The sequence below is a fragment of the Phyllobates terribilis genome, unplaced genomic scaffold (assembly GCF_046119375.1).
Source record: "Phyllobates terribilis strain yellow unplaced genomic scaffold, ASM4611937v1 Scaffold_7__3_contigs__length_470593459, whole genome shotgun sequence".
Taxonomy (NCBI): domain Eukaryota; kingdom Metazoa; phylum Chordata; class Amphibia; order Anura; family Dendrobatidae; genus Phyllobates; species Phyllobates terribilis.
The window spans coordinates 49,827,837-49,852,573 of record NW_027362767.1 but is presented as its reverse complement, the minus strand read 5'-3'; the positions used below and the strand labels follow the sequence as shown (position 1 = coordinate 49,852,573).

The 24,737-nt window shown below is 41.3% G+C and overlaps 1 protein-coding gene across 5 annotated transcripts in view; it reads left to right on the top strand.

The window, feature by feature from the left end:
- The first annotated feature begins 9,557 nt into the window (after positions 1-9,557).
- Positions 9,558-24,737, top strand: part of BCL11B (BCL11 transcription factor B) — a 119,978-nt gene continuing 104,798 nt past the window's right edge. For 2 of the 5 annotated variants that reach the window (XM_073638525.1, XM_073638523.1), the window contains exon 1: positions 9,559-10,339. In XM_073638525.1, the coding sequence (XP_073494626.1) occupies positions 10,282-10,339 (58 nt within the window). In that variant the 5' untranslated portion in view covers positions 9,559-10,281. Of the gene's footprint in view, positions 10,340-11,788; positions 11,930-14,489; positions 14,866-24,737 lie in introns of those variants that run through there. The other 3 variants (XM_073638524.1, XM_073638526.1, XM_073638527.1) reach the window with 3 other exon arrangements.

Here is a 24,737-nt window from a genome sequence, read left to right as displayed (position 1 = left end):
AAATTTCTGAATAATATGTGCAACTGTAGTCACAGGAACATCAAGCTGCTTGGAGATGGTCTTATAACCTTTACCTTTAACATGCTTGTCTATAATTTTCTTTCTAATCTCCTGAGACAACTCTTTCCTTTGCTTCCTCTGGTCCATGTTGAGTGTGGTACACACCATGTCACCAAACAGCACAGTGAGTATCTGTAGCCCTATATACAGGCCCACTGACTGATTACAAGATTGTAGACACCTGTGATGCTAATTAGTGGACACAACTTGATTAAACATGTCCCTTTGTCACATTATTTTCAGTGGTACCATCATTTCTGTCCAGGCCTATTTTAGGAGTTTCATTTTTTTAAAATTTCTGTGAAAGCAGAAAAGCAATGTCTGACTTTAATTTGTTCATTTTCATAGATTTTTAATTTATTATTACTTTTGTCAGATTCAAGTTATTTCTGTGACCATTGTGGGTTTTTCTTTCATTAAACGAGGGGTACCAACAATTTTGACCACGTGTGTAGGAGCAGGATTGGACATAGACAGGAGAGGCTCCTGTGTAAGAACAATATATGGGCCCTTTGCAGTCAAATCATAATGCACATTTCCACCTGCTTTGGAGCTGGATGTGGCCCCCTGACCTCTTGGGGCCCTGTGCGGCTGCCCAGGTTGCACCAATGGTATGTCCACCCCCTAGATAGATATGATTGATAAACCTTACAACTATATATGGCTGCATTTAAAGAACACATAACACGTTTCTTAGAATTATGAACATTGCTCTGGGCAGGGATTTCTCAGTCGTCGTGTCATTTTCCTCTTCTGCCTAATCCTCCAATCTCACAATACTTTTTCTTGCCTGTGTAGAGTAAGTTAGATTGTAACTTTCTAACTTTTTAAGGAGCGCAGATGTAGCAGATCCGTAGCCCTTTAACGCTACTTTGTTTGCTTAGGTTTTGAATCGATTCGGAACGTTTCCATCGGTCAATCTCAGCTCTGCTACATCTACAGTACAGACCAAAAGTTTGGACACACCTTCTCATTTAAAGATTTTCCTGTATTTTCATGACTATGAAAATTGTACATTCACACTGAAGGCATCAAAACTATGAATTAACACATGTGGAATTATATACTTAACAAAAAAGTGTGAAACAACTGAAAATATGTCTTATATTCTAGGTTCTTCAAAGTAGCCACCTTTTGCTTTGATGACTGCTTTGCACACATTTGGCATTCTCTTGATGAGCTTCAAGTGGTAGTCACCGGAAATGGTTTTTACTTCACAGGTGTGCCCTGTCAGGTTTAATAAGTGGGATTGCTTGCCTTATAAATGGGGTTGGGACCATCAGTTGTGTTATGCAGAAGTCTGGTGGATACACAGCTGATAGTCCTACTGAATAGACTGTTAGAATTTGTATTATGGCAAGAAAAAAGCAGCTAAGTAAAGAAAAACGAGTGGCCATCATTACTTTAAGAAATGAAGGTCAGTCAGTGCGAACAATTGGGCAAACTTTGAAAGTGTCCCCAAGTGCAGTTGCAAAAACCATCAAGCGCTACAAAGAAACTGGCTCACATGAGGACCGCCCCAGGAAAGGAAGACCAAGAGTCACCTCTGCTTCTGAGGATAAGTTTATCCGAGTCACCAGCCTCAGAAATCGCAGGTTAACAGCAGCTCAGATTAGAGACCAGGTCAATGCCACACAGAGTTCTAGCAGCAGACACATCTCTTCAACAACTGTTAAGAGGAGACTTTGTGCAGCAGGCCTTCATGGTAAAATGGCTGCTAGGAAACCACTGCTAAGGACAGGCAACAAGCAGAAGAGACTTGTTTGGGCAAAAGAACACAAGGAATGGACATTAGACCAGTTGAAATCTGTGCTTTGGTTTGATGAGTCCAAATTTGAGATCTTTGGTTTCAACCACCGTGTCTTTGTGAGAAGCAGAAAAGGTGAATGGATGGACTCTACATGCCTGGTTCCCACCGTGAAGCATGGAGGAGGAGGTGTGATGGTGTGGGGGTGCTTTGCTGGTGACACTGTTGGGGATTTATTCAAAATTGAAGGCATACTGAACCAGCATGGCTACCACAGCATCTTGCAGCGGCATGCTATTCCATCCGGTTTGCATTTAGTTGGACCATCATTTATTTTTCAACAGGACAATGACCCCAAACACACCTCCAGGCTGTGTAAGGGCTATTTGACCAAGAAGGAGAGTGATGGGGTGCTACGCCAGATGACCTGGCCTCCACAGTCACCAGACCTGAACACAATCGAGATGGTTTGGGGTGAGCTGGACCGCAGAGTGAAGGCAAAAGGGCCAACAAGTGCTAAGCATCTCTGGGAACTCCTTCAAGATTGTTGGAAGACCATTTCCGGTGACTACCTCTTAAAGCTCATCAAGAGAATGCCAAGAGTGTGCAAAGCAGTCATCAAAGCAAAAGGTGGCTACTTTGAAGAACCTAGAATATAAGACATATTTTCAGTTGTTTCACACTTTTTTGTTAAGTATATAATTCCACATGTGTTAATTCATAGTTTTGATGCCTTCAGTGTGAATGTACAATTTTCATAGTCATGAAAATACAGAAAAATCTTTAAATGAGAAGGTGTGTCCAAACTTTTGGTCTGTACTGTATATATATATATATATAATTTTTTTCCCTACGGATTGCACAAATGAAGAGCGTATATAAAGCATGAAGTCCTTTCTGTTCCCCGTGTCCTCATACATTCATATTCTAAACTTTGTGCATTCCTGACAAGGCCTGCGTGACCCCCCGACATCCATCATTATGACAGCAGGTGGGGCCCGGGGGTGCAGACTTTAGGTAAGATGGCAGGAATGGAATATGAAGAAGAGGTGTTGCACGTCTTTCCCTCCCTTCATCCACCACTGAGGACATCCCCATTCATAACCACCACACCAGTAATTATATCATTAACTCCTCCATCGCTGCATTCCAGGCGAGAATCCATTCAACGGTGAAAAGAATTTAATTCGACTCCGCTCCACCCGGAAAAAAATAACGCCGTACATTTGTAAACCAATGCACGCTGACGGGGTGGGGGAGGGGGGGGGGGATTTTTTTTCTTCATTAACCTTTTCTTTGCTGCCAGCTTATGGCAAGGAATAGGTTAAAAAAAGACATTCCTTGACCAGCTGAGCAGTAACAGCACCACGCTGCTTTCTGTAAAAGGATAGATCAGGAATAAGTTTGAATGTGCTGGACTTTGTTAGAAATCTGCCTGGGGGACAGAAGGGTGATGAGATAAACCATCTCTATTCCCCTTCCCTTCCCCCCACCTCGGCCCCCTCGGCAGCCTGGACCCCGCTGGGCCCTGGACAGACAGAGCCTTTGCTTATCATATGGTTTTAAAGGGGGACGATGAGATATTGATGGCGATGGACGACCAGATGAAAGGGAGGAAGAGGGGGAAGATGTGTCAATTTATCTTTTTTTTTTCTGGTGCAAAGTGCAATAACGTAGGGCAGGGGAAAAAAGAATGGCAAAAATATAATAAAGGATAATAAAGGGTAAAATGTAATGGGTTTAGTAGGGGAAGGTATATGGTATAGTGTAACGTAGCGTTACAGAATAACAATAGAACAAATAGAACAGAAACAGTAAAATAGATACATATATATGTGTTTATTATTATTATTATTATTATTATTTATTATTATTATAGCTCTATTTATTCCATGTGAAAAAGGGGTATACATAGGAACAAAACGAGTAACCGACTGGTACAGGAGGAGCGAGGACCATGCCCGCTAGGGCTCACAATCTACAAATATACATTGTGTAAGGTTACGTTCACACCATGAACTTTTGGGGAGTTTCTGATGTTGCAGATTTTCTTCACCCATTAAGTAAAATAGGTTACCTGATTTTTTTCGAAAATAAGTAGTATAAAAAAAACTCACCAAAAACCCAAAGTGGGAACGTAGCCTTAGGGTACGATACAATATAGTATAGCTGCGGGTTGTAGAGAATCCCATATAACAGTGTGATATAATCTGATAATAAAGTATAGAATTATATAATACAGTATAATATATGGTCTAAAATTATACCATACCTTATATAATTATATCCCGGGCAGCTTTGGCAGGACATTATCTGACACTATATGATGCAAGGTATGACATGGCAGGGTAAGGCATACAGTATGAGATGTGGTATGTGCGGCATGGTGTTATACGCTCCTGTATCATACGGGGTACGATGTCCTATGGTATGACATTTTATAATGCAATGTGACAAATGGTATAATACAACATGATTTATGGCATAATACTGTGACTCCTCGTGGGCAGGGTCCGCTCTCCTCCTGTACCAGTCGGTGACCCCTTTTCACATGCAAAGCGCCATGGAATAAATGGCGCTATAATAATAAATAATAATAATGCACAATTCCACCTGTTTTAGAGGTACCTTTTGGGCCCCTGTATATATATGTATACCGGGAGCCCAAGAGGTAATAAATATATGGAAGAATATCTCACAGTGTGAGTGATGTGGCATGATATTATATAAAACTAGATGATCTATGGCACCGCGTGGCATGCTATGGGTGATAGAGCAAGATACTAGATAATATCCTATGTGATGTGGTACATTATGGCAAGATGTTTTCTAATTTGGTATGATATATGGAATGATATGAGATAATACAACATGATATTCAGTACATGATATATGATGTAATATGATACACGGCATGATATATGCTACGATGTGACGTGATGTTATATAATACAATATTACATACGGTAAGTTATTCTATGGCATTATATTATATGTTACAGTAAAATATATGGAACGATATGGCACGGTATGATATCATACAATATGATATATGGCATGATCTGATAATGACTGTAAAGCGCTGTGGAATTAATGGCGCTGTATAGGCGAGTACAATAAAGATAAATGAAATGACACTACATCATGTGATATGATAGACGATACAATACGGCATGATGTGATATGATATAGGGTATAATATGGAATGATATGATATGATATAGTACAACATGATATGTAATAATCAGTGGTATGTGTGATATGATTTAATACAATATGATATATGGGACGATGTGACATAATATTATATAATGCAATATATGAGTTAAGTTATTCTATGGCATGATATATTTTACTGTAAGATCTATGGAATGATATGACGCGGTCTGGCACAGTATAATATATGGTACGATATGGCATAATATTATATAATATGACATTATATATAGCACGGTCTGGCACAATATGATATATGGAATGATATTATATATGATATATGGTACCACACGTCATAAACTTACAGATTACAGTATGACATGTAGAAGGATATGGCAGGATATGATACATACAATATAATACATGGCGCAATATGCTATAATACAGTGATATATAGGAAGATACGGCAGAATATGATACATATAATATAATATATGGCGCAATATACTATAATACAGTGATATATAGGAGGATACGGTAGAATATGATACATATAATATAATATATGGCACAATATGCTATAATACAGTGATATATAGGAGAATACGGTAGAATATGATACATACAATATAATATATGGCGCAATATGCTATAATACAGTGATATATAGGAAGATACGGCAGAATATGATACATACAATATAATATATGGCGCAATATGCTATAATACAGTGATATATAGGAAGATACGGCAGAATATGATACATATAATATAATATATGGCACAATATACTATAATACAGTGATATATAGGAAGATACGGTAGAATATGATACATACAATATAATATATGGCGCAATATACTATAATACAGTGATATATAGGAGGATACGGTAGAATATGATACATATAATATAATATATGGCGCAATATGCTATAATACAGTGATATATAGGAGGATACGGTAGAATATGATACATAGAATATAATATATGGCGCAATATGCTATAATACAGTGATATATAGGAAGATACGGCAGAATATGATACATATAATATAATATATGGCACAATATACTATAATACAATGATATATAGGAAGATACGGTAGAATATGATACATACAATATAATATATGGCGCAATATACTATAATACAGTGATATATAGGAGGATACGGTAGAATGTGATACATACAATATAATATATGGCGCAATATGCTATAATACAGTGATATATAGGAGGATACGGTAGAATGTGATACATATAATATAATATATGGCACAATATGCTATAATACAGTGATATATAGGAGAATACGGTGGAATGTGATACATACAATATAATATATGGCACAATATGCTATAATACAGTGATATATAGGCAGATATGGCAGAACATGATACATATTATATTTGGCACTATGTACTATAATACAGTGATAGATGGAATAATACAGAATATTATATAAAACTGTATACATGATGATATCCGGTACGATACAGCACAGGATGGGCGATACGGCGTGTGATATAACGAGGCATGGTACGGATGCTGCGGTATTATATAGGGGATAGTATATCACAATGTAATACACAATATCAGAATATAATCCACCATTTCTTCCAAACTTTTCACCCAGTACTGTAAGACACCCCAGATATATATGGAATAAGAAAAGAATAATAAAAAAAATCACCGCCTCTATTTTTATACTGTATTAGACACGCAACATCCTCCCCTCTAATAAAAAATAAAAGTGACCCCTTACATTATAATACCCAGAGCCCCCAAAAATGCAGCAAAGCAGCACAACAAGAGAAACTAATCTGCACCATCAGGGACTGAAGCCACGCGTCCACCCAGACCAAGGTACTGAAGACGTCTGCAAAACACGACCTGCCTTTTTCTTTTAATCTCAATCGTCACAATGAAATGAAATAAAATCATTCTGCGTCAATCTGTTTCCGTTTAAAAAAATAAATAAATAAATAAATTAAATTAAATATTGAAATATATATATATATAAAAAAAGAAAAATGACATAAAGAAAAAGAGAAGAAAAAAAAAGAAGTGAAGAGAATAAAACAGATGGAGGGTCGGGCGCGGACATTATTTTGTGTGTATTTAAGATGAAGTGAAGCGATGCAGGCGGCAGAGTCACCGGTTCCTACTTCCACTTTCTACTTCATCATGTGTGACTGCTCGGGTAATGGGCAGACTTGGATGTAATAATTAAAAAAAATGAATGTTTCCACGCAGACGACAATATTGCAAGTGGTTCCGAGCGTCTCTAATGTATCTGAATGCGCCAACGACAATTAAGCAGTTTAACCTCTTGCAGGATGGAGACAGTAGGATGTCCTCCGAGGAAGGGAATAGCTGCGCCTCATTGTGTGATGTATATGACGCCGCCGCCATATATGAGCATTATTACCATATACATATTCATGGATGGCATGGCTTGCAGTAGCTGTAGGCTCGGGCGCACCATTAATTGCTATTTTACATGTATTTCCAACGGTTAAGCCTTTGCCGGTTACTCAGATGGCACGGACAGATGTTGCCAGAGTCGGCGCCGTCCTTTTTTTTTGGTTTCATGTCGTAAATTAGGTAAAGCAAATATTAATCTAAAGTGAAGGAATATAAAGAGTGAGGTTTACTGCTACTGTATGGAGAGCACAGTCATGTGGAGCCCGCCTGGAGGATGGGAGGATGGAGCTGAGCAGCTCACTACTACACCGGCAAAGAACTCAGCAATGGAGGCGGGTTAACCCCCTTTATTCCAGATGACGTCTACAGTACATAGATATTATTATACGCGCACATGACATCCCCACTCCACTCTGGTAGATTGTAAGCTCTCGGGGGCAGGGTGCAAAAGGTATGGAGGGTATAGTGCGGAGGAAGAGGAGGCCGCTGTGCAAAGGACTGTACAGGAAGATAGATAGAAAGATGGATAGATGGATATATACAGATATTATACAGTTGATAGATAGACATCGGATAGATAGATATAGGAAGATAGATAGATAATATATAGGTAGAATAGATAAATATAGAAATAGGTAGATGATAGATAATAGATATAATAGATAAAGAGATAGGTAGATATAACAGATCGATAGATATAGAGATAGGTAGATAGATATATGGATAGATAGATGATAGATAGATAGATAATATATAGACGATAGAAAAGATAGATATAATATATAGATAGATAGACATGGGATGGATAGGAGATAGATATGAGATATTGATAGAATAGATAATAGATAGATAATAGAAATAGGTAGATAGATGATAGATATAATAGATAAAGAGATAGGTAGATAGATATATGGATAGATAATAGATAGATAATAGATAGATAGGAGATAGATGTGAGATATTGATAGATAATAGATATAATAGATATATAGATAATAGATAGATAATAGATAATAGATAAATGATAGAATAGATAGATATAGTAGATAGATAGACATGGGATAGATAGGAAATAGATGTGAGATATTGATAGATAATAGATATATAGATAATAGATAGATGATACATAGATATGGGATAGATAGATAGATAATAGATAGATAGATGATAGAATAGATAGATAGATAGATAATAGATAGATAATAGATAGATGATAGATAGATAATAGATAGATAGATAATAGATATATAGATAATAGATAGATGATACATAGATATGGGATATATAGATAGATGATAGAATAGATAGATAGATAATAGATAGATAATAGATAGATGATAGATAGATAGATAATAGATAGATAGATAATAGATATATAGATAATAGATAGATGATACATAGATATGGGATAGATAATAGATAGATAATAGATAGATAGATAATAGATAGATAATAGATAGATAGATAATAGATAGATAATAGATAGATAGATAATAGATAGATAATAGATAGATAGATAATAGATAGATAATAGATAGATGATAGATAATAGATAGATAATAGATAGATAGATAATAGATAGATGATAGATAGATGATAGATAGATGATAGATAATAGATAGATGATAGATATATAGATAATAGATAGATGATACATAGATATGGGATAGATAGATAGATAATAGATAGATAATAGATAATTAGAGAGTTATAGATAGATGATAGCTAAAGAGCCACATTCATCCTTTTCCCCAGCTCTTCCTTTCACAAGTGTTAACCCTTCACTAGCTGCCATTTGGGTTATAAAGGGTTAAGCCATGTGTCAAATACCCAGTGCCATCTCCCCCTCTGTTATCTTTCTTTCCTGTTCCCAGCCATTAACCCCTTCCTCGCCAGCCTCCTCCCTTGCCTCTTCTCCTATAACTTTTCCTCTTCCCAGCAGTGAGTGGTGCAGGGCAGTGGCCGGCGCAGTGTGGGGTTCTGTCTGGCCGCAGGGTGGGCACAGGAGGGCAGGGTGCCCTGTGTCCGGGGGGCAGGCCAGGTGTGGGGCACCCAGCAGGCATGTGCTTCCTCTCCTCCTGCCTTGTGTATACACAGCAGCACGGTATATTCCAGCAGGGTACAATGTTAAAGAGCCACCACTAGTCGCCCCCAGTGCTCCTCAGTCTCTGGGTCTTTTTGTCTCTGGTGCAGATTAAACGTCACGTCCGTACTTGAACTTGAATTTTATCCCATTGTACAGAGGCAGCCCCAGCCATAGAGAGACCGAGAGCTCCCAGAGAACCAGGACTCCGCCATCTTCACCATGAAATAGTCCTCCCCCCAGTGCCAGCCAAGTGGAGCAGTGCAAAGTGCTGGCCAGTCAATTGCAGGGCAGTGCCAGGCTGACTGCTAGCAGCAGACACTCACTCACTCTCTGGTGGCAGCAGGGTCAGCTCCCCCTCTGGCATTCTTCTTTTTTTTTTTTTTTTTGTTTGGCCAGTGATTATTATTATTATTATTTTGTATTTTTTTATTTTATGTTTATTATTTTTTTTATTTTGCATTTACACCATTTTTTGTGCATTGCTATTTTTTGTTGTTGCATTGATGGGAGAAGTGCCATTGGAGTGGGCACCGGCATTTAGTAACTTGGAGGAGAAGTGCTGCCGCTTCCTGGCACAGAGGGGGCACCCAGGGCTCCTGCTCTGCTGAATTTTTTTTTTTTTCAATTTTTTTTTTTATAAGAAGAAGAAGAAGAAGAAGCTACCAGGAGGAGGAAGAAAGAGATCAGAGAGCAAAGGAGCAGGAGGAGGAGGAAGAAGGAGAAGAAGGTGCTGGGAGAGGAGGAAGGAGTCCCCCGGTTGGCTTGCAGATCTCCGGGCGATGCCACTGTAAATGCCACTGCAATGTCCCGTCGCAAGCAAGGGAACCCTCAGCACTTATTACAAAGGGAAATCATTACACGTAAGTGCCTGCATGGTCAGGGGGGCACTGCTACTGCCAGGCTGCAGGGGAGCCTGGAGGAAAAAGTTTTGTACTGGGGGGGAGAGGAGCTAGGAAGTTGGGAAAGTTGCAGGAGGACGCATGTGATTCTTTTTTTTTTTTGACAGTGTCTCACATTCCCAGATCCCCTCTCCATTCATTTGTATGCCTTTCCCCCTGTATTTTGACACTAGATCTAATGAAGCACATTGGCCTTTGTCCCGATCATATTGCACTGATCTCTCTGTACAATGCGATCGGATGCAATTTAGCAACAATTAACATTGCATCTGTCTTGAATCTAGTGACTCTTCCTGCAATGCAAGCAGTAACTACTTGGCACCTATGACTTTTACTGTCATGGCCAAATTGCTTGTATCACTTTCTACAAGGCATTGATTATTAGTATTAGCATCGGTGCAATCAGTTCTGGTTGTCATTATGTAATATTTGCAATGCCACATGGGTTCAAACCTGGCATTGTCACAACCTGGTTGGTTTTCGCTTTGATTCTAGTGATCATATTGCATTCATCGCTATGTGATGCAAATGCTTGATATTAGGGATTTGATGCAGGTTTGGGCATGATCCATGCAATCTTGTATAAGACCAGATTGCATAGATCACTTCATGCAATGCAATCTATTGCAATTATTCAAAGATTGCACAGATCACTTTATGCAATACAGTCTATTACAGTTATTAATACAAGGTTGCAAGGATCAGATTGCATAGACCACTTCCTGCAATGCAATCGATTGGAATTATTCAAAGATTGCACAGATCACTTTATGCAATACAGTCTATTACAGTTATTAATACAAGGTTGCAAGGATCAGATTGCATAGACCACTTCACGCAATACAATCTATTGCAATTATTCAAAGATTGCACAGATCACTTCATGCAATGCAGTCTATTACAGTTATTAATACAAGGTTGCAAGGATCAGATTGCAGGGATCACTTCATGCAATCTGTTACTGTGATAATTATTAAAAGGTTGCACAGATCACTTCATGCAATGCAATCTGTTACAGTTATAATAAAAGACTGTACAGATCACGTCTTGCAATGCAATCTATTACAGTTATAAGTATTAAAAGATTGCAAGAATCAGATTGCACAGGTCATTTTATTTAAAAAAAAAAGTGCATTAAATCAATATCATTATTATTCTTACTGCAAGAAATATTAGAAGATTGCACGGCACTGAGCGTCTGTAGACATTAAATGTGCAGTTAAAAGTTGCAAGGGTAAAAGGAGGGGATCATAGGGAGGTAGGACCTGGGCAGGACAGGCTGGGGGGAAAGCTAATGACAAACACATGCTTATAACAGAATTACAACTGCCTGGTTGTAAAATGGAAATGCAACCAAACTGGCAGCAGAGTCTGGGGAGGGAGAGGAGGGAGCGAGGAGGGGGCGCTGGATCAATTTATTAGGAGGGGAGGGAGACTGCACACTGGAGATGGGACAGGGATCTCTCCCATGGAGCTGGCACTCACTTGTCCTGGGTTGCCACCATGTGAGTGCTGCAAACCTGGCAGAATAAAGTCACCGGACAAGAGACGGTAATGGGGCCCATGTGAAGAGTGCAGGGAAGTGGTCTTCTAAACTTTTACTATCCCTCGTCTACAGCCCATGTGTGTACCTAGTCACCTACAAAAGGGCGACAGACACCTGTAACGGTAGAAATTGGCGCAGTTTTCGATATACGTGACGTCGATTTGCCAACTGTCAATGCAGTGAGCCTGGTTACAATTAGGATAAACGTAGATTTCGAAAAATATCCACTCTCCACATGTAACCACAGCAAGGCTAAAAAATCGTAAAATGCCGGGTGACCCAGAGCCACCGGCTCATACTGGAATTGTGACTTGGAAAGTAGTAAAACCCCCCGTATATGCGAGCACAGAGCCGGCCTCATCTCTGGCCCATTACAAGTTTAGGCTTGGTGTTTCGTCGTGCGGGGTATAAAATGTAAAATAAAAGGCACCACATGACAAAGTGTCATGTATTAGTGTAGTGCGGTATGTATGGTAGTTTAGCGCGGCATTTCATGTATTTAGCTTGGCTTTATGCTATATAGACAGGCATCGAGCATTAATATTGATGTATACCTGCTGTGACGATTAACACGGGGAGCTGGCAGATCTGTAATGGCTGATTGTAGTGAATAAGGTCGGTGGTTGGTTATTGAGGTCGTGCTCATACCGGATGGGGGACAACATTGAGGTCATACATGTCGACTGGGTTGTGTTCATACCGGATGGGGGACATGGGGACAACATTGAGGTCATACATGTCGACTGGGTTGTGTTCATACCGGATGGCTGACATGGGGACAGCATTGAGGTCATACATGGGGACAGGGTTGTGTTCATACCGGGTGGCGGACATGGGGACAGCATTGAGGTCATACATGGGGACAGGGTTGTGTTCATATCCGATGGCGGACACGGGGACAGCATTGAGTTCATACATGTCAACTGGGTTGTGTTCATACCGGATGGGGGACATGGGGACAACATTGAGGTCATACATGTGGACAGGGTTGTGTTCATACATATGGTACATTGGGCAGCATTAAAGTCATAAATGTGGAAAGGACTTTGTTCATACATATGATATATGGAGACTGCATTGTGGTCATACATTTGGACAGGACCATGTTCATAGCGGACAGTATCGTGATCATACGGGTGGACAGGGTTGTGTTCATGCATATACATCATAGGTATAGGGTTGTGTTCATACATAGGTACAGGGTTGTGTTCATACGTATAGTACATGGCAACAGCATTGTGGTCATACATGTTGACAGGGTTGTGTTCATACATATAAGTCATAGGGACAGGGTTGTGTTCATACATATACGACATATGGACAGGGTTGTGTTCATACATATACGACATATGGACAGGGTTGTGCTCATACATATACGACATAGGGACAGGGTTGTGCTCATACATATACGACATAGGGACAGGGTTGTGCTCATACATATACGACATAGGGACAGGGTTGTGCTCATACATATACGACATAGGGACAGGGTTGTGCTCATACATATACGACATAGAGACTGGGTTGTTCTCATACATATAGTACATGTTGCTGCATTGTGTTCATACATATAGTACATGGCGATAGCATCGTGGTCATACATGTGGACAGGACTTTGTTCATACATATGGTAGATGGGGACAATACTGTGTTCTTACGTGTTAACAGGACCTTCTTGATACAAAGGAACATAACTACATTGATACATGGTGTCAACATTGTGTTCATACATGGAAAACGTGGATAGTATAGGAATATATTTATACATGTTCTAATTTGTTGGCGTGTGTACATACATTGTTCATACGTGTGCTAACGCTCAGGAATTTGTTCATACGTATAAATAGGAGAACATTCATACATGTGCTGATATGCAGGAGTGCGTTCACACACGTGGATCCGACTTGGTTTATACTTGAGAGACAAGTTCATATCTGGGCTACATGGTTAAAAAACTGTCCCTACATGCGTACAGGATTGTTTTCATACTTGGACACTTGACTGCTCCTATGTAGTTACACATTCATTCTTAAGGGTCCATGGGCTCGGGATTGTTCTCATACACAGGCTTGGAATTGTGTCCATACACAGGCTTGGGATTGTGTCCATACACAGGCTTAGGATTGTGTCCATACACAGGTTTAGGATTGTGTTCATACATGGTGCACATATAGACAGGACCATGTTCATACATGGGGTCCGGGACAAGGCTCTGGAGGCTCGGAGCACAAGGAGCCGGGAGCCCAGGGTTCAGCACATTTTCCCGCCCCCTGCTCGGTCTTCCCGAGCGGCTGCTTCGTCTCCTTTTCATCTTGGCCCCTTCTACCTTTTAAAAAATAAAAGTGTAAAGACTCCCCTGGCCCCTGTCTTCTCTTACCCCCATCCCTCAGGTGTCTGCTGTGTCTGGGGGACTGTAGAGAGGGGAGAGCCGGGGAAGGCAGAATATTTATGGAAGATTTTAACAAATTTAAATAAATAAATATATATAGGGATATATAAGGGACTCTCTCCCCTCCCCTGGCTTGCTGGCGAGAGCTGCCTGCTCCGCTACCATCCTTTCCTTCTCTCCCTGTTCTATAATTCTTCCTCTCCTATTTGGATTATTTTTTATTTTTATATATTGCAATATATATATATATTTTAGATTTATATTGGAGATGGGATTGCTTCTCCTCTGTGGTGTATTTCACCTCTCGGTGTAGAGATCTGCTCATTCATTCCTGGGTGCAATATTTGGCTTTTAAATTGTAAGATTTTTCATGTATTATTTTTGCAATTTTTTCTTTTTTTTGTTATTTTTGTGCGTATTTAAATTTGGGATTTCTGGATGGTATCATAGATGGAAGCTTTGGATGCAGAGGCCTGTCATTGTTTTTTTTTTTTTAATTGTTATTAAACCTCCCCACCAAATATGTCTTGGATGCAGGAGGACGTGAATCAGGTAGGTATATATTTTTGCTGTTTACATCTCTCCCGATCTTAGGACTATTGATCAGTGATCCAGAAATGACATCATTGGAGGCATTTGAATATTCATGAAGTTGGCGTTGGCAGACGGCGTAACCCCTTCTTTGCCATAGTCAATCATGGTGCGTGCACCCTTGGTCACGCTCTAGGTTAATGATTTCTGCTCTTGATTGAAGAACTTTGAAAAATGTAAAAAAAATGACAACATTGTTGCAAAATTTTTTGAAAAATTTTTGTTTTTTGCATTCTCTGCAGATGTTTTTTTTTCCTGTTTTATATACTATTTGACATTAGCTTTTTCTCCTATACTAGTGCAAGTCTTTGGCACTGTAGTTTTGTATAGGCACGTGTGTAGATTTTTGCAAATTTAGAAATGGGTTAAGCAGGGTTGGGGTTTCCCCCCTACTCCACCCCCAAGGGATTAACAAATTATGCAAACAAAAAAAAAATGATAATGGGATTCTGGTACCTTATGCAGAGTCTTAATTGAAAAAAAAAAGTCGTGTTAGGGTTTTGCGATAGATTTGCAAGTTACTGAGAATATAAAGGGACCTGCTAGGCTGGATATTGGGAGTTGTAGTATATTGATTGTATACGGCGTACGCTGCTGCCTGGCTCCCTCATTGTATTCTGTTGTGGATTAGCTTGACATCTCCAGAATAAACAAGACAGCCTTACTCACTGGCCAGAGACCTGCAAACAAGAGATCCCAAGCAGCATGCGGCCGGCACTACTGCTGCAAATAATATATTACCAGAGCGATATGTAATAATCAGAATAAATAAAAAAAGAAAACTGAAGGGGAGAGCGAGGGAAAGCGTCCATGTTATAGCATGAAAATACCTGCAGATGTGGTGGAGAGAGAGTAGTCAAACCAGTTTTTATTGTTTATTGTGTAAAAGCCCTCTGGTTTGTGTTATATAGGAATCTGGTAACTGGGACGAGCGAGCGGCTGCATCAGATGCCGATCACCTTATAGGCTTGCAGTCAATTTGCACAAAAAAAAAATAGAACGATCTTCTACCTGCGTGCGATGGGGAAGGGGGATTGTCGTGTTTTGTAGTTAAGAACATCAAACCACAGGGGTGAATGGTGACCTATCTGTAATAATCGCTGAGGAGGGATTTCTGCTGATACTCAGGCCTACGTCCTCATCACTGCGCTGAGCACAGATCGGCCGGGACGATAACAACACAGCCAGCCCCAAAGTTTCCTACTTTACGTTACACATATGACGTGGGAATAGTGCGATTTATACGTGGTGTATGGTGTGTGGACATGTACAGTACATGGGCTTATATGTGTGTACAGTATATATGGCTACAGTATTTGTGTGTACAGTATATATGGCTACAGTATATGTGTGTACAGTATATATGGCTACAGTATTTGTGTGTACAGTATATATGGCTACAGTATTTGTGTGTACAGTATATATGGCTACAGTATTTGTGTGTACAGTATATATGGCTAGAGTATATGTGTGTACAGTATATATGGCTACAGTATTTGTGTGTACAGTATATATGGCTACAGTATTTGTTTGTACAGTATATATGGCTAGAGTATATGTGTGTACAGTATATATGGCTACATTATTTGTGTGTACAGTATATATGGCTACAGTATTTGTGTGTACAGTATATATGGCTAGAGTATATGTGTGTACAGTATATATGGCTACAGTATTTGTGTGTAAAGTATATGTATCTACAGTATATGTGTGTACGGTATGTGTGTATAGTGTGTGTATAGTATATATGTGTACGGTATATCTGTGTTTAGTATATGTGCTTATCTATGTGTGTACATGTGCTTATATGAGTGTGTGTACAGTACATGTGCTTATATGTGTGTACAGTATATGTGTGTATGTGTGTACAGTATATATGTATGTGCGTACAGTATATGTACTTATCTATGTGTATGTGTGTACTGTACATGTGTATATGTACAGTATATGTGTATACATATGTGTGAGTATAGTACAAGTGCTTCTATATGTGTGTAGTATGTGGTCTTTCATATGTGTATGTGTGTACAATACATGTGCTTTTATGTGTGTGTGTACTGTATGTGCATGATGTATGTGTTTAGAAATATCCATGTGTACAGTATATCTATCAGTCTACTATTATAATTTTCTGTATCTAACGTTCTTTCTTTTTCTCGACTTTTTTTCTTTCTCTTTCTTCTTTTTACTCTAAATTTATTCCCATTTTCTTCATTTCACTTCTATCTATCTCCTTCCTCTATTTTTCACTCGTTCTGTCTTTCTTTCTTGCTCTTTCCTTCTTTCTTTTTCTCTCATGCTCTCTTTTTTTCTTTCTCACACTTCTTTCTTTTTCTATTTCTTTCTCTCTTTTGCTACCTCTTTTTCTCACTTTATCTCTTTCACGTTGTTTGTTTCTTTTTCTTTCTCTCGCCTTCTTTCTTTCTCTCATCTTCTTTCTTTCTCTCGCCTTCTTTCTTTCTCTCATGTTTTTTCTTTCTCTTTTTCTTTCTTTCACTCTTTCTTTCTCTTTTTCTTTCTTTCACTCTTTCTTTCTCTTGCTTTCTTTCTTTCGCTTTTTCTTTCTTTCACTCTTTCTCTCGCCTTCTTTCTTTCTCTCATGTTATTTCTTTCTCCTTTTCTTTCTTTCACTCTTTTTCTTTCTCTCGCTCTTTCTTTCTCTTTTTCTTTCTCTCACTCTTTCTTTCTCTCGCTTTCTTTCTTTCTCTTTTTCTTTCTTTCACTCTTTCTTTCTCTCGCCTTCTTTCTTTCTCTCATGTTATTTCTTTTTCTTTCTTTCACTCTTTTTCTTTCTCTCGCTCTCTTTCTTTCTCTTTTTCTTTCTTTCACTCTTTCTTTCTCTCACCTTCTTTCTTTCTCTCATGTTATTTCTTTCTCATTTTCTTTCTTTCTCTTTTTCTTTCTTTCACTCTTTCTTTCTCTCGCTCTCTTTCCTTCTTGCACACTCATGTGTTATATCAATGAATAGTGAACACTACCTCTCGACCAGCAATTAAAGGGCACCATCTTCCTTTCATTCCTTCCCTCTTTATTTCATATAGACGGAACACTTCAAGTGTTCTAGTGCATAAATGACATAATCTCAACCGTAGGATTTCATCAGTCAGTGAGCGCAAAGATGGCAGATCTTCCCATGAGATGACAGGTGGCAGGCGTTTCACTGTATGGTTTGCGTCATGTGAACTCCGCTCGTTTCATGTATTAATCATATATCCTAATAGTCATTTTTGGTGAAAAAAAAAAAAAAGAATAAAACAGCCGTGAAAAGCGGATTATGAAGGCCGCTAACCCCTTCGTTGCCAACAGGTAGCGTTGCACAGGAAAATGATTGTGGTTGGGCGTCTCTTGCAGTGCAGGAAGGAACCTCACTTGTTCGCACTAAATATCTATGCACAGATTAATATTTGACATCTGAGCGTCCCAGCCGCTCGTACTTTGCAGAATCACATTTTTTAGGCCTTGTACAATTTTATATACCACCCGAAAAACATTCTCTGAATTCCCAGATGTTTTTGAAAAATCATTTTTAGCATCTATTTTTTAATTACGGTTTTGCAAGCAGCTTATTCTCTTAAAGGGGCCACAGCAGGGTGCTGCGTCGCAGTCTCGGGAGTAGTTTTTGAGACTTAACGAATTTACCCTCATTTGCAAAAATTGCGTAACTGTGCAAGGTGAGATGTAGACGAATGGGGGTCTTGAAGATAGGGATTGGTTTTAATGCAGCACTATAAGGAAGTAGATTTTTACTTTTAAAGGGCCAGCACTTGTTTGTGGCTCTTGTCCAGGTATGCAGCATTACCGGTGACAGTGCACAGACCTTGCATGTTGTTTTTGCAGATCGATTTCTGTAAAATAAACTTTTCTCAACGACTTATGTTTCTTTTTAAGCGGCACATTTCAGCAGTGCCCTGAAGGCTGGTAAGTGACAGATTCTGGCTACTAGGGGGAGCTCCGAGCCTGCAGGATTGTGAGTCGCCGGTTGTAATTCCTTCCTAGTATTTTAACTGTGAAACGCTGAAATCGACATACAAGTCTGTTTACTGCTGCAGCATCCGAGGCACAAAGGGAACATTTTATTTATGCAAATCTTTTGAGGCTTTTGTCCGTACCTCTAATAAGTCCACTCACCTCCTATGTTAGATTGAAGTTCATAAGTACGTCTCAATCAGCATAGGGCAGATTCTGTGGATAGATTCATCCAAGTATGTTCAAGCTAACGATATAATTATTTTAGTTTTTTAATTTGTTTTTAAATCATTTTTTATTATTTTTTTTGAATTTTTTTTTAAATGTGTTTATTATTTTTGAAAAATTACCATATTATTATTATTTTTCTCAATAGGCCGACCCTTAGCTTGGGTTAGGTTTAAATTCACCCATTTTTCAAGTTTTCCTTTTTTGGATAACCCATGATAAACTTGCTGGCTTTTGGCAGGTCGCAAGATGGTACAGCCTAGGGCATTGCAAAGTAGAAGCTCTCGTGCTCTGTATCCTATAGGAAAAGAGTAGTATGCAGTCTCGCGTGCACTCTGCTGTGGATAGGTAGTAGTATGCAGTCTCGCGTGCACTCTATACTATGGATAGGTAGTAGTATGCAGTCTCGCGTGCACTCTGTGCTATGGATAGGCAGTAGTATGCAGTCTCGCGTGCACTCTGTGCTATGGATAGGCAGTAGTATGCAGTCTCGCGTGCACTCTGTGCTATGGATAGGCAGTAGTATGCAGTCTCGCGTGCACTCTATACTATGGATAGGTAGTAGTATGCAGTCTCGCGTGCACTCTGTGCTATGGATAGGCAGTAGTATGCAGTCTCGCGTGCACTCTGTGCTATGGATAGGCAGTAATATGCAGTCTCGCGTGCACTCTATACTATGGATAGGCAGTAGTATGCAGTCTCGCGTGCACTCTATACTATGGCTAGGCAGTAGTATGCAGTTTCGCGTGCACTCTGTGCTATGGATAGGCAGTAGTATGCAGTCTCGCGTGCACTCTGCTATGGATAGGCAGTAGTATGCAGTTTCGCGTGCACTCTGTGCTATGGATAGGCAGTAGTTTGCAGTCTCACGTGCACTCTGTGCTATGGATAGGCAGTAGTATGCAGTCTCGCGTGCGCTCTGTGTTATGGATAGGCAGTAGTATGCAGTCTCGTGTGCACTCTATACTATGGATAGGCAGTAGTATGCAGTCTCGCGTGCACTCTATGCTATGGATAGGCAGTAGTATGCAGTTTCGCGTGAACTCTGTGCTATGGATAGGCAGTAGTATGCAGTCTCGCGTGCACTCTGTGCTATGGATAGGCAGTAGTATGCAGTCTCGCGTGCGCTCTGTGCTATGGATAGGCAGTAGTATGCAGTCTCGCGTGCACTCTATACTATGGATAGGCAGTAGTATGCAGTCTCGCGTGCACTCTGTGCTATGGATAGGCAGTAGTATGCAGTTTCGCGTGCGCTCTGTGCTATGGATAGGCAGTAGTATGCAGTCTCACGTGCGCTCTGTGCTATGGATAGGCAGTAGTATGCAGTCTCGCGTGCACTCTATACTATGGATAGGCAGTAGTATGCAGTCTCGCGTGCACTCTATACTATGGATAGGCAGTAGTATGCAGTTTCGCGTGAACTCTGTGCTATGGATAGGCAGTAGTATGCAGTTTCGCGTGAACTCTGTGCTATGGATAGGCAGTAGTATGCAGTCTCGCGTGCGCTCTGTGCTATGGATAGGCAGTAGTATGCAGTCTCGCGTGCACTCTATACTATGGATAGGCAGTAGTATGCAGTCTCGCGTGCACTCTATACTATGGATAGGCAGTAGTATGCAGTCTCGCGTGCACTCTATACTATGGCTAGGCAGTAGTATGCAGTCTCGCGTGCGCTCTATGCTATGGATAGGCAGTAGTATGCAGTCTCGTGTGCACTCTATGCTATGGATAGGCAGTAGTATGCAGTCTCGCGTGCACTCCGTGCTATGGATAGGCAGTAGTATGCAGTCTCGCGTGCACTCTATACTATGGATAGGAAGTAGTATGCAGTCTCGCGTGCACTCTATACTATGGATAGGCAGTAGTATGCAGTCTCGCGTGCACTCTGTGCTATGGATAGGCAGTAGTATGCAGTCTCGCGTGCACTCTATGCTATGGATAGGCAGTAGTATGCAGTCTCGTGTGCACTCTATGCTATGGATAGGCAGTAGTATGCAGTCTCTCATGCACTTTATACTATGGATAGGCAGTAGTATGCAGTCTCGCGTGCACTCTGTGCTATGGATAGGCAGTAGTATGCAGTCTCGCGTGCACTCTGCTATGGATAGGCAGTAGTATGCAGTCTCGTGTGCACTCCGTGCTATGGATAGGCAGTAGTATGCAGTCTCGCTTGCACTGTATACTATGGATAGGCAGTAGTATGCAGTCTCGCGTGCACTCTATACTATGGATAGGCAGTAGTATGCAGTCTCGCGTGTACTCTGTGCTATGGATAGGCAGTAGTATGCAGTCTCGCGTGCACTCTGTGCTATGGATAGGCAGTAGTATGCAGTCTCGCGTGCACTTTATACTATGGATAAGCAGTAGTATGCAGTCTCACGTGCACTCTGTGCTATGGATAGGCAGTAGTATGCAGTCTCGTGTGCACTCTATGCTGTGGATAGGCAGTAGTATGCAGTCTCGCGTGCACTCTGCTATGGATAGGCAGTAGTATGCAGTCTCGCGTGCACTCTATGCTATGGATAGGCAGTAGTATGCAGTTTCGCGTGCACTCTGTGCTATAGATAGGCAGTAGTATGCAGTCTCGCGTGCACTCTGTGCTATGGATAGGCAGTAGTATACAGTCTCGTGTGCACTCTATACTATGGATAGGCAGTAGTATGCAGTCTCGTGTGCACTCTATGCTATGGATAGACAGTAGTATGCAGTCTCGCGTGCACTCTGTGCTATGGATAGGCAGTAGTATGCAGTCTCGCGTGCACTCTGTGCTATGGATAGGCAGTAGTATGCAGCCTCGCGTGCACTCTGTGCTATGGATAGGCAGTAGTATGCAGTCTCGCGTGCACTCTATGCTATGGATAGGCAGTAGTATGCAGTCTCGTGTGCACTCTATACTATGGATAGGCAGTAGTATGCAGTCTCGTGTGCACTCTATGCTATGGATAGGCAGTAGTATGCAGTCTCGCATGCACTCTGTGCTATGGATAGGCAGTAGTATGCAGTCTCGCGTGCACTCTATACTCTGGATAGGCAGTAGTATGCAGTCTCGCGTGCACTCTATGCTATGGATAGGCAGTAGTATGCAGTCTCGCGTGCACTCTATACTATGGATAGGCAGTAGTATGCAGTCTCGTGTGCACTCCGTGCTATGGATAGGCAGTAGTATGCAGTCTCGCGTGCACTCTATGCTATGGATAGGCAGTAGTATGCAGTCTCGCGTGCACTCTATACTATGGATAGGCAGTAGTATGCAGTCTCGAGTGCACTCTATACTACGGATAGGCAGTAATATGCAGTCTCGCGTGTACTCTGTGCTATGGATAGGCAGTAGTATGCAGTCTCGCGTGCACTCTGTGCTATGGATAGGCAGTAGTATGCAGTCTCACGTGCACTCTGCTATGGATAGGCAGTAGTATGCAGTCTCACGTGCACTCTATGCTATGGATAGGCAGTAGTATGCAGTCTCGCGTGCACTCTGCTGTGGATAGGCAGTAGTATGCAGTCTCGCGTGCACTCTGTGCTATGGATAGGCAGTAGTATGCAGTTTCGCGTGCACTCTGTGCTATGGATAGGCAGTAGTATGCAGTCTCGCGTGCACGCTGTGCTATGGATAGGCAGTAGTATGCAGTCTCGCGTGCACTCTGTGCTATGGATAGGCAGTAGTATGCAGCCTCGCGTGCACTCTGTGCTATGGATAGGCAGTAGTATGCAGTCTCGCGTGCACTCTATGCTATGGATAGGCAGTAGTATGCAGTCTCGCGTGCACTCTATACTATGGATAGGCAGTAGTATGCAGTCTCGTGTGCACTCTATGCTATGGATAGGCAGTAGTATGCAGTCTCGCATGCACTCTGTGCTATGGATAGGCAGTAGTATGCAGTCTCGCGTGCACTCTGTGCTATGGATAGGTAGTAGTATGCAGTCTCACGTGCACTCTATGCTATGGATAGGCAGTAGTATGCAGTCTCGCGTGCACTCTATACTATGGATAGGCAGTAGTATGCAGTCTCGTGTGCACTCTATGCTATGGATAGGCAGTAGTATGCAGTCTCGTGTGCACTCCGTGCTATGGATAGGCAGTAGTATGCAGTCTCGCGTGCACTCTATGCTATGGATAGGCAGTAGTATGCAGTCTCGCGTGCACTCTGTGCTATGGATAGGCAGTAGTATGCAGTCTCGCGTGCACTCTGCTATGGATAGGCAGTAGTATGCAGTCTCGCGTGCACTCTGTGCTATGGATAGGCAGTAGTATGCAGTCTTGCGTGCACTCTGCTATGGATAGGCAGTAGTATGCAGTCTCGCGTGCACTCTATGCTATGGATAGGCAGTAGTACGCAGTCTCGCGTGCACTCTGTGCTATGGATAGGCAGTAGTATGCAGTTTCGCGTGCACTCTGTGCTATGGATAGGCAGTAGTATGCAGTCTCGCGTGCACTCTGTGCTATGGATAGGCAGTAGTATACAGTCTCGTGTGCACTCTATACTACGGATAGGCAGTAGTATGCAGTCTCGCGTGCACTCTGTGCTATGAATAGGCAGTAGTATGCAGTCTCGCGTGCACTCTGTGCTATGGATAGGCAGTAATATGCAGTCTCGCGTGCACTCTATGCTATGGATAGGCAGTAGTATGCAGTCTCGCGTGCACTCTATACTATGGATAGGCAGTAGTATGCAGTCTCGTGTGCACTCTATGCTATGGATAGGCAGTAGTATGCAGTCTCGCATGCACTCTGTGCTATGGATAGGCAGTAGTATGCAGTCTCGCGTGCACTCTGTGCTATGGATAGGTAGTAGTATGCAGTCTCGCGTGCACTCTATGCTATGGATAGGCAGTAGTATGCAGTCTCGCGTGCACTCTATACTATGGATAGGCAGTAGTATGCAGTCTCGTGTGCACTCTATGCTATGGATAGGCAGTAGTATGCAGTCTCGCATGCACTCTGTGCTATGGATAGGCAGTAGTATGCAGTCTCGTGTGCACTCCGTGCTATGGATAGGCAGTAGTATGCAGTCTCGCGTGCACTCTATACTATGGATAGGCAGTAGTATGCAGTCTCGAGTGCACTCTATACTATGGATAGGCAGTAGTATGCAGTCTCGCGTGTACTCTGTGCTATGGATAGGCAGTAGTATGCAGTCTCGCGTGCACTCTGCTATGGATAGGCAGTAGTATGCAGTCTCGCGTGCACTCTGTGCTATGGATAGGCAGTAGTATGCAGTCTCGCGTGCACTCTGTGCTATGGATAGGCAGTAGTATGCAGTCTCGCGTGCACTCTGTGCTATGGATAGGCAGTAGTATGCAGCCTCGCGTGCACTCTGTGCTATGGATAGGCAGTAGTATGCAGTCTCGCGTGCACTCTATGCTATGGATAGGCAGTAGTATGCAGTCTCGCGTGCACTCTATACTATGGATAGGCAGTAGTATGCAGTCTCGTGTGCACTATGCTATGGATAGGCAGTAGTATGCAGTCTCGCATGCACTCTGCTATGGATAGGCAGTAGTATGCAGTCTCGCGTGCACTCTGTGCTATGGATAGGTAGTAGTATGCAGTCTCACGTGCACTCTATGCTATGGATAGGCAGTAGTATGCAGTCTCGCGTGCACTCTATACTATGGATAGGCAGTAGTATGCAGTCTCG